This window comes from Anopheles ziemanni, chromosome 3, assembly GCF_943734765.1.
Source record: "Anopheles ziemanni chromosome 3, idAnoZiCoDA_A2_x.2, whole genome shotgun sequence".
In the NCBI taxonomy this organism is placed as follows: Eukaryota; Metazoa; Arthropoda; class Insecta; order Diptera; family Culicidae; genus Anopheles; species Anopheles ziemanni.
This window is the reverse complement of record NC_080706.1, coordinates 93,986,816-94,001,075: the sequence shown is the minus strand read 5'-3', so window position 1 is coordinate 94,001,075 and position 14,260 is coordinate 93,986,816. Positions and strand designations below refer to the sequence as shown.

At 43.1% G+C, this 14,260-nt stretch overlaps 1 protein-coding gene across 1 annotated transcript in view; it reads right to left on the bottom strand.

Moving 5' to 3' along the window:
* LOC131288798 (G protein-coupled receptor kinase 1) overlaps nt 1–10,048 on the bottom strand; it is a 79,443-nt gene extending 69,395 nt beyond the window's left edge. Inside the window, exon 1 of the mRNA XM_058317974.1 lies at nt 9,852–10,048. Coding sequence (XP_058173957.1) covers nt 9,852–9,964 — 113 coding nt within the window. The 5' untranslated portion in view covers nt 9,965–10,048. The remainder of the gene's footprint in view (nt 1–9,851) is intronic.
* Nucleotides 10,049–14,260: the final 4,212 nt, after the last annotated feature.

Below are 14,260 nucleotides of genomic sequence, written 5' to 3'. Positions count from 1 at the left end.
TTTTTGCTGCCATTATTCATTTTTTAGCTGCCATTTTAAAACGACAGGCTCGATCAAACCCGGCTTTTGACTACTCACAGCTACGCTCCCGTACCTAACGATTTCCGGTAAAATCGATGGCTTGGAAAATAAAACCGTAACCCGTTGTAAACTTTTTAGACGTTCCTTCGCCGAGACCACGCTGCCAAACATTTCCGGTGGAAAAGCGAGCAAATAATGCTTGTCAACATTATTGTACCGTTTGGTGGCGTCACCGTTGGAAGGGAAACGCCCATTATGGCTTCCGGTAGACGCACGTAAAGATCTTGCCGCAAGATATGAGGAACATTTAGAGTTAAAGCTCCGTTCTAACACGTCTAAGAACCATCCCGTGCTTTAAACTATCCATTACATTTTCGTACAGTCAAAATTCAATTCGAACAAAACAATTCTCCTATATTTTATTCGATTTAATTCATCGTCAATTCCAAAAGGAAAACATACAACCAACATCGATCGAATATTGCTGATAAGGAGAAAGGGGATGTTAAAAGCTCATCGATACTTTTGTGGTTTACATTGTACCTGTTCCTTTAATGTCGGCTTTTTTCACAGACCTTACTTAAAGTGACTTTAAGAGGAACGCTGTTTTCAAATAACTACACGCACTGCTTTCGGTTTTAAATATTCAAATGAACACTAAACTGCCTCACCCTTCCAAGTTCGTACTCGATTTGATTTGGATCCATAAAAAAATTACAAACCCAATAACACGATTGGCGGTACGATAGGCAACCGGTCGGTCGTGCATTTGGATATATATGGTCGCCTATTTTACGACCACCAGGCAACGGGAATATGCCGGGATATTGCGTTCCGAAAACAATGCAAACGCAAGGCAAAACACTCAAACCCACATAACACCTATCCGTGGCGGGGGGAGTGGAGGGGGACTCGTGCATTGGTAATCTAGAAGATGGCGCTCTTGAAAAAGGGCCATAAAGATGGAAAATAAAAGTTCACCAGCCGGCGACACTTTTTGCTGGAGCTCGAACTCGAAGGACGAAAACAGTTCCCCGACCATAAAACGATGCTGTTTGGGGCTTTTTTATTTTTATTTTCACTTTATCCTGTGCTCCGATGGCATAAATAATGGTGAATCTAGGGAAAAATCCGCCATTACCGGTTCATGCGACAGCGGTTGATGAGTTTCGCGCCGGGGAATAACATGGGAATAACTCATAAAAGCAAATTCTCCTACTGCATCGAGGCTTTGGTGGCCGGAAGGAAAACCCGAACCCGAACCGTATGAGTGTGTAAGTGTTTCCGAAAATGATTGTTCGAAGAAAAATCACATGGAACCGGGCCGAAGCAAAGATTTATCTGTGGTCAAACGGCGGCGCAAAAACTGATCAAACACTCATGATAAGGTCGTTTCCCAGTTTTCTATAAATAAAAATCGATGAAATTCTGTTACTTTCTTTCGCGCCCGTTCCGAATTGTCGTCACGCAATATCGATGTATGCCATCGGGCTTATCGTATATAGTTTTTCCTTTTTTTATCTATTTTTAACGATACGTTGTTATCAGGTTATTTTTTTCCGCCATAGTGATTCTATCGGTACTATAACAAGATAAACAGGAACGCCCGCTTACGACGCTGGAACGATGGAGCGTAACGAAATTTCACATTCCTAAACGCCACGGGGAGGCAAAAAGCATTCGCCACACCCAAAAATAACCACTACCGACTCCTAAAGCGCTACCGCGCGCATACCCCGCGTACTCCATCGAAATGTAAAGCTAAAAGCAGCTGAACCATCTACAAGTTGTGTGTTTGCGTTTCCGTAAAGACGCTGGAGACGCAGGCAGGCAGAAAAAAAGACACGAGAAAAAAAACACACGGAATTGAAATTAAGCAACGAAGTTTTGCTCGAGCCACTGTGGAACGCATCAAACCCCCTTGCAAGTTCCACCACTGTCACTCCCCCCTCTAAACTACTTCTCATCTCCTCCTCCCCGTTGTTAATCGATCTAGCAAATATTGATCCGAACATTTACGTCAACGCATTCGTCGAATGGTTTCTTCCTGTTAAAATATATTCATTCGCCTTTTTTCCCGTTCCCTTCACCTTTACCATAGCATCGTGTCTGATAAAACACGATCTTCTGCAATACGGTCGTGATTGTATAATGGTTTCGGTTGTTCCCCGCGGACTGTTTGGCTTGTAAATTTGTGCAACGCAGTTTTTGGGTATGTTTGCTTTACTTTTCAGATTTTTTGCAGAGTGTTCACTTTCAAGTATTTTTTTTATATTTAGTCAGGAATCAATGAAGTCCTAATTAATAACTTTTAAAATTTCATTCATGTTTTCATTTATGTTTTGCTTCCAAATCCCAGCATATAAATCACTACTGAAAGCCCTCTAAGGAAAAGCTTAAGGAAAACTCTTCTGAAGCATAAGCCAGCCTGTTCTATAAGACAGTTCTCCGAGTTTGACGAAGTTTAACAATGAATCTTTTAAAGATTGCTTCGGCGATGGATTAAAAAACATGTCAACCGCGCCCATTTATGTAAAAAGTAAATATGCATATGTCTTTACGAAACACTTTATATGTAGGTTGTTGTCGTAATGTTTGGCAAACAGTTACTCACGCGGTTGATGTTGTAAAATATAGGCTCGTAACGTAGGGAATTACAGTAAGCTCGAACTTACGCGACAGGGTTCGGAGCGTCACTCGATTGCCTTGAGAAGGAATAAAAAAAGGGTATGAAAAAAACGGCGACGATTGGTCTCGGTGTCTCCTTCGCGTCTTGTGAGGTGTGAGCACATGCACACACACACAGACAAGAGAACATGAGGTAAATCTACTGTTCGGTACAAAACCAATCCCCCCAACACAATGCTTGGGCAAACGCGACATCGGTCGGCCGACAATTGGCATTGAAGCACCGACCAGGTTGGCGGAAAAAGGGGGGGAGGCTGGCTGGGGAAGGTTGTTGCAAAAACGAGTCGTAAAAACTTCTAATCTTCGAAGCCAACAGTGTGTGGCAAAAGGGCCCGCGGTCCGCGAATGCCGCCGATTATGCCGATGGCGACAATGGTAGTGTGCGTCGGATGGTATTTCTTATTTACAGGAACGTGTTCCAATACGCACCACCAACTCCATCGGACTAATTTAGCAAAAATTTACACTTAAAAAACATATAAATTGATGCATTCACCATCAATTACTCAGTCAAATGATTAATGATTTACGTAAAATTTAAAGATTGATTCTGCAGCCATATTACTCATCCCCGTGAATTTATTACAAGTTACAAATACAAGTTAAAATTTTGTGCATGTAAAAGTTGATAGGGTTTTTTCATACAAACAGTAATTGATTGCATACATATTGTTTTGGCATTTTTTGTAAATATAAAATAATGCAAACAAATGGACTAGATTTGTTTAATGTTGCTCATGAAGAAGAATTTGTGTTTTCACCTAAGTGGCTGATATGGGAGCAATTTACCTTATTTTTTTTCACAACGACATCTTTTAAATGCACAGTAGCGGATTGATTTTTCGTGTTCCTTTTTTTCCCGCACATTCGTATGGCTCCTTCATAATCCGTTTCAACATAAAAAAAAACAACAAGCTAAATTAAATATCAGCACTACGATACGACATCTGTAAGAAAATGCGCACACGCACACCAAAAAGTGGTTCAATTTAATCGTCGCCCGAACGACGCGCACGCGCGAGCGGAAACACGTTCTGCGCCGGGCGGATGGCGGCTTTGACTTATTCCCTCATCCACTTCAAAGACCATTCTGCCGCCATCTTGCATTTCATTTCTTCCTTTCGCTGCCCCGCAAAACCACCGTTTATCAATTCATCCCCCGCCCGGATCGTTTCTCCCCCGGCCACTTTTGCACACGAAAAAGCGAAACTCCCGGGTTCGAACGCGATCGTGGAGTGTTTTTGCACGGCGATCGCGAGTCGCGGGCAACGAATGTCCACGTTTTCTCTGGCACCGACGTTTGTTTGTTTTACTAAATAGGCGCAACTTGTTTCGCGGCAAACTGGTGCACGGGAGAAGTAAAAGGCCAGCGAAAAAAGGTTCAATTACACTTCCAGTCGGTGGCCGTTTTGCTTTCTGTAATCGTATCGCTGTCGATTTAATTTTAATGAACTGAAACATTGATTGAATCGATTACAGTAATATACATTTAATTTATCGCATCGTTCACTGCTGTTTCTAACCAATGCACTTGATATAGATGTTGCAAAACGAATCGCATGAAAAAGAAACGGAAATCTTTGAAAAATTGGCTGCTACTTTCAGAAATGATTAAGCAGATTACTTTCGAGTGTTTTGCAATCCTTGGTATAAAAACGCACTCTCTAAATTGTTGTTCTTTTCGACTCCACACTAACAAGGCAGAAATTTAACACGTTGACACACGTTAGCACACTTTTTTAGTACAATATTTTTTTATAAAATTTGTTATAACATTCAATAAACCGACAGTTTTTGATGGATAAACAAAAAGTTAGCTTCTTTGGGAATTGATATTAAATATTCCTATAATTATTAAGTTACATTTTCATTTATTTATGGGACAAAAAGTTTTTAGAACTAATTACAGCTGGCTATCAAAAATGGCAGTCAACGTGTAAAAGCACGTTTTAAATGAAGTGAAGTACATTGCTTTCACTAGACTATTAATGTCATTTTTTTCATTTAATCTGTTTAGAATAAAATTGCGTCAATTCGGCCCATTCTATACTTTTCTCCAGTTGTCTAAATCCACTGCCATTGAGGATGACTAGGTATTACGGGCAATTAAAGATTGGGAAATGAATCATTCATCCAAGTAATATCATACTACCATTATTCATTAAGCAAACGGAAATAGTCGGAATTTTGATGGACTATTCTCATACAAACACTTAGTAGAAGCTAACTTCCCATCCGCAGGGGAAAACCCTGTACTAACCACTCATTATGCATGAGTATTGAAATGAATTGGCCAACTTGCACGAAATTCGCTGAAATAATCACCCCTGACGCACGAATTATTGAGTAGCCATTTATGTGCTTGGGAAGCCGCTTACTGTTCCACCTTGGACGCTTCTTAGCCCAACGCAAAGACTTCTGCAGCAGAAGTCAACAAGGGCACTTCGATCTTTACGTTGTGGCGAATCGCCCACAATCGTCCCTTTCCCACGGGGACGACGGCAAAAGGAAAATGATTTTAGTGACATTCAGCCACAAAGTACCACACACTTCTAATATCCTCCAGCCAAATGAATCATTCACTAAAACCTTCGTCAAGAGCAGCAACGTTTGAGCACGTGGTCGTTAGCACTCGTCGCGAGCTTGAAGATGCCGGACGGAGAAGAAAAAGCTTTTTCCATGTCAGCTTTTCTTTGGCGGTCGCTGTCACGTGCGTGTGTGTGAGCGAAGGCGAGAATCACGTGGTGTTCGGGTGGAAAATAAAACTTTCTTACCAAAAGGGGATTTATTGAATATTACAATTTCCATAAACAGTATCTTTTTTTTACTAGCAAACAAGGATCGGAACAAATAATAACAGAGAAAACAGATACAAAAAAAAACGGAAGGATGACGAAGTTAAACGATAAAATAAATAAGTGAACAACAAATAACAAAAAATAAAAGATAACAACCGCCGTTCGCAGTGAACCAGAAACGATCCTCATCCGGTAATAGGCAAACATTTCAACGACAGCATGGTAGCGCAGTAAAGCATCGCTGCACACAAAAAGGAGTGTAAGGGGAACGGGATTTTGGTGTCTTCATCTCATCGACCGTAAGATCAGCATATTCTATGAGCCAGCCAGTCGAACGCCAGAACAAGTTCCCTGGAAAAACATATGACCCACCCACCGCACCCCGCACAGCCACGTGTTGTTCTGTGCTCTCGTTCCGTTGGCGGGACACCATTCACAGCCCACATCGTTATCCTGCACAACATAGCACCAGCAACTTCGCTGCGATGGCGACCGCCGGTCTTTGTTCACGTCTTTGAGCACGTCCGTTTTACACGAAGTATATGACACAACCAACCGACGAAACCCGTCGTCGACCAACCAATCTTTCCTTCCTCTCTGTCCCATGCGAAGAGGAGGAGGGAGAGGGAACGTGTGGTGAGGACACACTTATGTTACATCTCAAGCGGACGCTGCTGCTGTGCAAAAGTCAACATGGGAAAATATTACTGTTTGTGACATGAATTTCACTTCCAGACACAATGCGCCCACCCAGTCCAACGACATCGTCGAATGCCGGCGTGCGGACAAACGACGCACAAAACACACACACACACGCACCCATGGAATGGCTCAGCAGGCTCGGAAAATTCCCTTCTCCAGCGAAAGTTTAGTGGGGAAGTTCTCTTCAAAAAGGTTATGTTTTCCTATTTATTCGTGTATTTTCTTTTTCTTGGTGTTGTGTGTGTGTGTGAGATTACCATCCTTCTTGACGAGATAGAACAACACAAACCAAAAAAAAAAAAAAGAAAAGAGCAGTACACACAAGCAGCAAGACACACTTCGCTTTATTTCCTACCCAAAGCTGCTCGATGATCATCGATTCGGCTCGATTCGGTGTGCAATTAACGTAATGATTGTGGTGGTGTAGCATCGGGCAATAATTCTATTTTCCTCACATTTCTGCTTTTATGGCTTCATAAATGGAAAAACTAGTCGCCACTCGAACGAATCAATCAGATCGTTTCGTGCGGGGTTTTATTGCCTTTCATTGATGAGAAGGTTCGAGAGTCCTGCCTTCCATTTCAAAGAAGTATGTTTTCCATTCCCCCAATCCCCATGTTATTGATTCCAAAGGTTGATAAATATTTCTTTTATAAATAAAAAAACAGGTACAATAAATTATCATGAACGCTTCACTGGTGCTTGTGCTAAAAGGCGTCCAAAGGAAAGCCACCGGTTGGAGACTTCACTCGGCTATGATTTATATATTTTTTCCAACCCACACGCACGTGGACGTGTGAAGAAGTACGTGTGGCACGCTGCTTATCCCAACGGAACGGAGCCACGGACTATGGAGAGTGTGTTATTGCCGCTTGAGGGCAAGCACTTAGAACAAACTGAAGCAGTCCAGTACCAGCTACTACAACGCCTAGAAGAGCTCTTGCTTTATGATTTATATCGTCGGAATGGGCTGAAAATGGATTTTTTTCGTTACGAAACCAGTTGTGTGTTTCGCTGGATAATTGAATTCTTCTCCTTTTGCCTCCGAGAGGGGCCACGTGAGTCACATTGAAAAACACGTAGAACTACTTTGTGAGTAACCTTCCAGAATGATTTTCACAGTGGTAAAGTATCCATGTGAACTCATTTCAAATGTGTTTTTGGTGATAAACTATTTATACTATTTAATTTACCGAGATCCTAATCTAAACGAAACTTTTTATCGTTGGTATCGTAACTCATACTGTTATTTTTCAAAAATCATATGTTGTATTTGTGAACAAAATTTTGCATTATCAAATATAAAAGGCACATGAACATTAATCTGGCAGAAAATTTTGTGTATTTTCATAGACCTTACAAAGGGCATGATGAAAAGCGAATCCAAATCCCGTTTTCAATAAGCTGTGATGTAAAAGTCAAGCATAATTCTGCTTCATGTAATAAAATGTGCATGAACCGCTTCCGGATGGTAAAGCATTTCAGTGCAATGAGAATAATCTGCCTTCACTATGTTGCAATTAATTGAGCAAATTCTTACTACCACGAAGCTGGTACTACACTTCCGCCGTCTAACCACGGGCCAGGAACGAGATGAGCAAATGTGGGGTAGAAGCATCCAGCACACGCTCAGCAGCATCCAGCCAGCCAGGCAGCCAGCCGGTTAAAGAGTTAATTATCTATGCAAATGTTTAATTAATTGGCCCCTTCAGCGAACCCGCAGACGCAGGTAATTGTTGGGGTGTAGGTGAGAGCGAGCATGATTTGCTGTGCCTACACGCAGTAATGAGTCCCCCCACCAACCCAAAATGGTCGAGGGTCAAGCGAATTGATAAAGCGCTTCAGGAAGCGTCGACTTTTAACAGCTTTATTTGTGAGAGGGCGCCTCTCGCCCGCCGAAAAGTGCCAATTGAGGCGCAGCTTCCCCCCGGCCAGCCTTCCTATATTATTTATCACCCTCAACAGTAGTACCAACAGGAACGGCATCATCATCGAGGTGGAAAATTATTACCGCATGGGGCCATTTTTTGCGTCCGAATGACGCACACGCACGTACCACCCCGAGCCTATCGCATACAGTTACTAGCTCCGTGAGGGGGTGAGAAGGGTTCGGATGGGGTGGGGTGAGGATAAGTACAAATTATCAAGCACATTTATAAGCACTGTCGAACACTTCCCAACCCCAACCCCTTCATGACGAATGAAAATTACCCCCGAGGGAACGGTCCGTACGGAAACCACCAACCAATTCTACTTGCTTTCGCTCGTCCCAACGCCCTGCCCTTTTTTCAGGTTAATTAATAAATAAATGACGGAGGGCCAGTATGGAAATGTTATTGCGAATCGATCCGCGGACCGGAGAAATGGTTTCAAACGGGCGAAAATTAAGGTCACATGTTGCTGGGGACAATTTAAAAAAAAAGCCACACAAACACATCAACGCCACCCCTTTCACACGTGGAAGGACCCTTCATTCGAAAAGTAATTAAAATTTAAACACACAACACACAACCAACACAAAACCCGTTCTGATTGGAGTTCACTTGATTGAAAGGGCGTCTAAAAGGTAATGCTCGATCGATGCAGTTTTCAACGGAATTAATTGCACCCGCCATATTGGGTGTAAATGGAAGTAACGATGTAAACCAAAAATGTACCAAAAAATAAACAAGCCATCATCGGCCAACAACTCATTACCAATTTTTGCAACAGTTGTATTTTCTCCGAAACCATAGTTCAGATAGATTTCTTACTCATGTTGATCCTCTGCTCACCTTTCTGTCCAATTCCGTATAAAACACACAAAAATGGAATGTTTTCGGTGGGATAATCGATATTAAATGATTGAATAACGGCATTCGACGCAAATAATTCAATCGAATCGTGGATGATTATGTTTGGCGGGCCAAGGAATTTACTTGGAATGTAAATTGAATTCAATTTGTTGTTTTACAGACTTTATATGTAAAACGATCATCACGGTTCGTACGGTATTTTAACATGTTTCTATTTAAATTTTACAGAATATAAACATTGCAGCAACCTTTTTTGAACGGTAACGATGGTAACGGAAATCGTTTGTCTACCTAGTGGCAAAAGTTCGCAATGTTAAGTGATGCTGTATTCACTAGGGTAGAAGGTAGTGAGGCAGATTTATGTTCTCGAGACGAATAAAAACAACTAGCACCTAATCCATCGCCAGCACCGATAGCAATAAAATACCACGTGCATAAATATTCAAGCATCTAAAAATGTTAAGCACCGTATTTGTTTTCTAAAACCCCGGTCTTTCACTTCTAGTAGATGTAGTAAGTATCAGGTTTCGAATAATGCATAATATTTGAAGCGCACTCTTGTAGGAGATGCTTGCCGCTAGCAGAAGAATACCAAATGGAGACGCCTGGTGTTAGACACCTTGGAAAGGCGCGGTTGAAGAAAAACATCTCCCACTGACTGGCCGATTGTTTATTTTATCCAACAAGGGTAGTCGCAGCGCAGCTACGAACCGTGTATGTTTTCTTATTCCCTCGCTCCTTAAAAACCCATTTCTGCGAAAACAGAAATGTACACACATCGATGGGAAGGAAAACTAACCGCACAATGCAAACGTTCGGAGGAGATCCGAACACATCCGTAACTTACCTTGGATCGGGTAGAACGATTTTCTTGCTCGCCCGGGCTGCTGGCATGCATTTGGATTTCTCCATCGCCATCAGGTAGCTGACGTCGGCCAGCACTGCCTCCAGATCCGCCATCTTGCGCGCTTGGCTTTGGCTTGCAACGGATGATGGTTTTTTTTACCCTTTTTTGGTGAGTTTTCTTAGTTCTACAACAACCACAACCACACACACACACGCGCACTTTTCACCGTTTGGGGTTTTTCCTTCTTTTTTAAAAGGTTCACTTTCTACTTCCACCCGTTTGTGCACTCTTCCCGCTGGCGGTTTGGAATTTTTCCCTTTTTTTGTGGGGGATCCCGATACACTTTCCACCCAATCTCACGCCCGTTCACTTACACACGTACATGCACCATACGCTCAAACACTATTCCGAGGATACACACGGGATCCAAATTAGTGCGCAACTCGCCCGGGTTGGCACCGAAAAGACGTGATGGAGAAATATCAATCGTAATCTGGATCGCTGAAACAAAAACGCATACGCACGGGACGGAAAAATAATTTAAACCAACGAACAACAAGAAGCTATTTCACTTTATGCTTTCTGGCATTCCATTTAGATGCTCGTTTTCTAACACTCCACCAAAGCCTACTCCTACTTCTGGTCTCTACTAATCGATCTAACAAGTTTGAAACAAAGAACGAAATGGGGGCTAATGCCATTTAAAACACACACACCAACGCTGCGCTGCTGCCACCTGTCGTTACGGATTAGTGTATTTTTTTTAATGTCCCCGCCAACCAGTTGAAGTCGCGCATGTAAACGCACGCGACCGTACGCTCGATCGCGACCCCGCGTACAAATTGGTGACCTCTGTCGATCGTCACATGCCTCTCGCGGAGTGTGAACAGGTGCATGGGGGAGGGGGGAAGGGGTGATGACGACGGTTGGAACCACAACGGTTGCCGCTACCCTTCAACTCGCCTGTCAATGGCGACGACCGCGAAACACGCTGACCTACTACTCCGTCTGCTAATGGAGGCGTTTAGTTTATTTTATTCTATTTTACTGTTTCGTTCACGGCAATGGTTTGTAATTGAAAACGTGAAACATCATCACGTCGCACGAAACGGGGCACGGGTTTTTTTTTTGCGGGAAACACCGTGACACTTTTGTTTGGCTGAACCATTTGAATTACGACATTTGTCGTCTTAATTTTATGGCGTTTAATTTTGGATGAAGATTCCATCTAGCACACAGTTCAAAGAGACACCGATGGCCACGAGATAAGCATGGGCCACAAGATAAGCGCAGAGGCATCCGGAGACGTTCTTTCGTTTTTACTTTCCATTTCCCAGCAAACAAAAACAAAACCGTATGCAAACATCCGCAGAAAATATGGAGCATCTGCGTTTTGTAAACACACCAACACTTGCCGCCTCATTCCTTCCTTTCCTGCCGCCCCGGGCACACAGGCCATTGTGCGGAGCTAATGGTAGCACCGACAGCGTGCTAGATGTTTGGAATGTTTCACACGAACTCGGATGCTGCTGCTCCAGAAGCCCGGGAAACCTCCAAAGTGAGGTTTGCAGTGTATTTGATACGCGTTTTCATCAATCGATCCACCCCGATGTTGAACGATGCTCAGCTGAGAAGAGAAAAAAAAACAACCAGCAGATGGCGAGATCTCAGACCTCACGTCTCATCTCAAAGTGAGCAAATTTAAATACCTCCTTTGGATACTTTCAAATTGGGGAACACGAATGAAGGGTTTAAATTCCAACATTTGAAAACTTAGCCTAAGCCTGACCATTTTAGTTTCAACATTGATTCAAAAACTGCCGGGATAGGAGGTTAAAATGAAATCCACTTCACTTCAAACTCATCCCACGCAGCTCACCATCAGGTCTCGCTCTCACCAATGCTCTCTCAAAATCTTGCTGTCGTATTTTCTCGTTTTCTTTTATTTTTAAGAAATAGAGGAGCCCTAGAGGAATAAACCATTTTACAACCAAACAAAACTGATGTTTTGTTTTTGTTTCAGTTTTTTTCTCGTTGTAGTAAACTGTAATTTTCCAAGAGATTTTCCCACTGAAACCGTATAGTTTGTTTTTGTAAGAAAACCTCACAAATTCCACCTCAAAGTGCCCACCGGCTTTAGCATCTTTTTTGTTTTCTTTCTGAAAGTACCACCGCCCCCTCCCTGCCTTCGCACTTTTCCTCCTCCACAACACAAAACAACGATCACGACAACGAGTGAACAGCACTTCACGATTTGTCAAACACACACTTCTGCCTATTTGTTTCCTTTCTCTCGCGCGGATGAAATGATTTCCAGAACTCGCAATTTTCGCGTACCGCGCAGCAGCAGCAGCAACACCATCACTTTTTCTTGTTACGCTAATCGCATCGACGGCAGCCAACATGTACACAATTCACCACTAGTATAAAAGTGTGCGCACGACGCAACACGGTGGACTGGTTGTTCACACTAAACTTTTTTGGATGCGATTTTATGACGATCTCGCGAAAACCGGAACAAATCGATGGGGCGAACTTTAGGCGGACGCCGAAGATTTGTCGTACAAACGCAAGGTTTGTTCTTCCGTAGCGCACACACTTCCCTTGCATCACAAGATTTTGCCCGTGTCGTTTCGATTCACATCGCGGTTTGAATTTCGATTTCAATCAACGAAATCGCTGATAATATGCCGACGATCCGGGCATGCAGCAGAGATAGCAGCGGAATGGGTGTGCTCCTTCTGTCTTGGAGGGATTGTCGGGCTTGCTGTCGCAATTCGTCGCTGTTTGGCGATAAAGAAATCCACCTTTCCCCTGAGACGGCGGCCACTGTGATGACGCACTGGACTGGTACGTTTTGCGATAGCCGTCCGGTTCTCTTCGACCAACACACGACCCCCTTCAGCAATATCCGATTTCCTTGCAGCGAATTTGTGAACAAACAATAATAATAACAACAACCTCGACACCTCGAAGGCGGGATCCACTCGAACGAGCTTTGGAGCTGCTTCTCGATAGCGCGACTTGTTCGCACGATTTCGCACGACGACGAGGCGACTCCACCAGAAAAGGTGCACACAGCAACAGTATGCAGCAGTGAACAATGGGGCTTCTGCTGTTGTTGCTGCTGGTGGCACAAAAAAACGCACTGAATACTGCCTTCCTCCTGTGGTGCGAAACGCGAAACAAGCGAAGTAAGCACACCTTAACGCATCGAACGCTAAACACTCACTGCTCGCCAAGTGAGTCCACACAGTCCACTAGTGCAAGACTCATCGAGTGAGTAAAGGCGAAAATTTGATAATTTGTCAATAACTTTTGATTCTTTCAACCGATTTGCACAATTGACCCCTCAAATGAAAGGTGTTTTCAAGACGCGCAACTTTGTTGAAGGTAGCTTTTACCGTTGTTTCTTGTTTTTGATAAAAACACAGTTTGGAACGTGTTCGCCCGAAGGGGCGAAAAGGGGCGAAATGGTAAAGCAGATTGGTTTTGCAATTCAGGTAAAAAAGCCAATTCTCGTATAACTTTTTAGTTCCTAGATCGATTTCTACAAATAACCCCTCAAACGAAAGATCTTTTCAAAACGCGTAACTTTGTCTCAAGCAAAATATTACATTTCGACCATCTTTTTCAGTTTTTCTACTACTTCTCGCGTAGAGAAGAGAGGACAATTTCCTCTCCGCGAGAACGAACCGGGTCACGAACACATCTGCATTCTGCGCACCAACACATTTGCGGTGCGTGTACAGACAAGTTGCCTTCCCGGTTCGATTTACCGGTTCAGCGAGCCAAGGTCATTGCGCTCTAACAGACTACCGGAGTTCAAGGTCACCGTCCGGTAAAGAGAATATTTCGCCCGAATTTTGGGAGAGAATTCGCCTTTTCGCCCCAAACCCGAGCGGCGAAAAGAGTGAGCTAGTGGTGGGTCATTTAATCCTGAACCTGTGAATAAAACCGCTCTCATGGGGTATTGGCTCGTTAAATCTAGGAATTGAATGTATCAAATACTATTTATCTAGCTTCTAGATCCGGATCTCCAAATGAATTTGAATCGAGAGATTGACATCCCAACCGGGAATCGATTTTCCCAAAACTACTCTGGTTGTCCACTAGTGTTGGCAGACTGGTGATTCGATCCCTAGACGGATTCTAAGGATATGGATCTCATTTGACGGATTCAAGATTTGATTCAATTGGGATTCGAGATTTCCCACGAGCCCCCCTTATTTTATAAAAATATAACAAACTTCCTCGGTACACCTAGCGCAGCCCCCTGCGAGCGCGCCGCCGTTTCCAATTTATTTCTTAGGCTAACTAATTGGGTTTAGTTAGTTTCGTAGAACGGTAAGCGTACCAACCACAAACGGAAGGACTATAACAAAAATCGTTCTCATTTTCAAATAAAA